We start from the raw sequence: 2,713 nt of genomic DNA, 5'->3' as shown, positions 1-2,713 counted from the left end.
CAGGGAGATGTCCGCCTGACATGAGGCAGCGTGGCATCTGAGTGCATGTGTAAAGACCTTGGCTTTGTCAGGCAGGTCCCTTTAGCACAGGAGCTGGTACCTGCAGGGACTGCAGAAGTTTTTCCTGAAATGTCACCCACCTTCCCACCAGCGCTGCTCCTGCGGCCCCTCCACAGCGTGTGGTCTAGCCAAAGAGGCTCTTAACTGGAGAGGGCACCTCCTCCGCTTGGAAATGGGTTGGCCTGTGGATGCCGTAGGAGCCGGGGCTATGGCTAACCATGACATCTTGTATCCCTTCAACATTTAATTTGGGGAGAGGAGGGGGATTTCAGACAACCGCTGCTGGGAGTGGGGAGGGAGAGAGTGTGGAGCTGTCAAGACTCATCTCTCATCCCGCTTCTCTCCTCTAAAGGTCACAGTCCCAGCCTAGCTTTTGTGGCAGACCTTTAAGAAATCCATTTTGTCCATGTCTGGGAACCTTGACCTATTTTGCTTTGCCATTTTCCACAGCTCCCAGCGGGAGCTGTCATGGGCTGAACCTGCTGTGGTCAGGTGTGCTGTCTGCAGACCCTGCCTATGTCCTTATCTCCAGCATCTGGCCCTTTAATAACCGTGCAGTGTTATGCCACAGAGAGCAGAGTTTAATTCTCTACTGTATTTCAGCTATAATGAGATTTGTATTTTTTTCCTTCTAACGAGCTGCTTTTAATGAGCCTCCACTTACTGGCAAACTTTCATTTCCTGATACACCATCAAATCCTCTTGTCTGAAATCGCGTACAACACACCCGACTGCTTTGCAGAATTTTTGTGGGTTTCCAGAACAGTGTAGCCAAGTTTCTGACATTCTTTTTCTTACCTAGATATTTTCTTTGAGAAAAGTAGAGGATTTGATTGATCCTTTTGGTGGCTCGCTCTTTGAAGTTTGTCATGTGGGATGGGGTGCCTTAGGACACGGAGCAAGAGCAGGCAGGTTGCTGGAAGTGCTGCTTCCACGCCAGGGCTGATGCTGAGATCTGCTTTGCAGCTCGTGTTTTCAGCCGTGGCTTCCTGAAGAGCTCTTGTCTCCTTCACGCGATGCCATGACTTGGGCCGCCTGTGAAACAGCCATGCTTGAGAAGGGAGTGGAACTTTGGAGCTGCTTCACACGTGGTTGGAGCTTTCGGCGTGCCACGGCCATGCAGCTCTTCGTGGACAGGAAGGATGGATCCCCATGGCACTTCCATGGTGGTGGTGTTGTCTCCTCTGCTGTACTCACCGGCTCATCTGGCTGCACGGCACAGGGTCTGCTGATGCACAAGTCAGTTCATCAAGAAAGTCATCCCAGGGTGTCTCCTCCAACCACCATCACAAGATAAAGCTGAAGGTGAAGAGCAGCCTTGCTGCTCACCCCTTGCTCCTCCACCACTCCCTGCGTGCCGTGGCAGCTCTGGAGGCAGGTCACAGCCTGGAGCTGTGGTTCCCTTTAAGGGTTTCCAGTCAAATAATTATTTCTAGCTTTGAGCGCTGTCCAGGAGGGTTGTTCAAGGCAGGTCCTCATCCTCTATGCCTAAAAAGCACCAGCTGACCAGCCTGAGGCTGGGTGCCTGGGGTAGGCCAGTGCTGCGCCGGGGATGTTAACGCAGCTCTCCCTCTCCCCATCCTTCTGCAGCCTGAGCCTGCCTGAAACCTTCTGTCCTAGCAGGAAACCTTCTGCCATGGTGGTTTCTGCCTTGGTTGTGGCATCACAGAGAGTCTCGTGTGGATGGGGATGGCTTCGTTTCTCACTGTGACTCATGCTGCTTCTCCCCCCACTCCTTCCACAGCAACAGTTGGAGGAAGAAGCAGCCAAACCACCAGAGCCTGAAAAACCCATTTCCCCACCTCCTATCGAGTCCAAACATCGCAGCTTGGTGCAGATCATCTACGATGAGAACAGGGTGAGTCTGGAAATGGTGGAAGAACAAATGTGCGATTGTGCTGTGTCACCGTGGCTGGGGACGGAGGGGTTGGTCAGGGGTGGGTAGGGAATTCCCCTGGGTGAGAGGCTGAGGGAGGAGGATAGATGGAGTCCTACCATGAGGAGCTGGTTTTGCTGTGTGGATTGAGCACAAGTGTCTTCTGAAGAACCCGCCTTGGGGAGATGGTCCTGCAATCAGCAGCCTTAGATTTGAAGTGTTCAGGAGACATTTCAGAGCCCTGTCTCTTAAATAGCTTGTTCCATCCTCTCCCTTGGGAGTGAACCTGGTCAAAAGCTGCCTCAAAGGGTGGAATTTGATGTGGTGGCATGAGCTGCGTGGGTGGAGGGATACATCCGTGATGCTCCAACACTGGCAGGCAAGCTACGAGGCCTCCTGGCTGCCCCTGAGCCCCCCAGGCTGGAGCAGAAAGGACATGGATGCGGCCATGGCTGGATTAGTGGATATTTAAGGCTGTAAATAGTGTTAGCAAAGGTTAGGCTGGCATCCCTGGCTCTGGATCTCTGCCTTGGCCGCTCATTTGTTGTACTCAGACATTGCCTGTAATAGCAACCTGAGGAGACAGAAATTTTGCTGTATGCTTCAGAGCAATGCTGGGAAATGGGGCCCTTTGGTAGATAATCAAGCGTATTCATTTTCATTTAGGTGTTGGATAAAAAGGATGATTTTGCATAAAAGGAAAACTACCAGTCGCTAATTATTTTGAATTGCAAGGCCTGCGATTTCACTGGGAGCTGCAGAAATCCAGGTGCCCGA

At 52.0% G+C, this 2,713-nt stretch overlaps 1 protein-coding gene across 1 annotated transcript in view; it reads left to right on the top strand.

The window, feature by feature from the left end:
- Nucleotides 1-1,918, top strand: part of LOC104497043 (nuclear receptor corepressor 2-like) — a gene marked incomplete at its 3' end in the record, with an annotated part of 48,359 nt that extends 46,441 nt beyond the window's left edge. The window contains exon 5 of the mRNA XM_010140255.1: nucleotides 1,805-1,918. Within this exon, the coding sequence (XP_010138557.1) occupies nucleotides 1,805-1,918 (114 nt within the window). The remainder of the gene's footprint in view (nucleotides 1-1,804) is intronic.
- Between the last annotated feature and the right edge of the window lie 795 nt (nucleotides 1,919-2,713).

This window comes from Buceros rhinoceros, unplaced genomic scaffold (assembly GCF_000710305.1).
Source record: "Buceros rhinoceros silvestris isolate BGI_N320 unplaced genomic scaffold, ASM71030v1 scaffold16917, whole genome shotgun sequence".
Lineage (NCBI taxonomy): Eukaryota > Metazoa > Chordata > Aves > Bucerotiformes > Bucerotidae > Buceros > Buceros rhinoceros.
The sequence above is the reverse complement of the archived record's forward strand: the minus strand, read 5'-3'. Positions and strand labels throughout refer to the sequence as shown.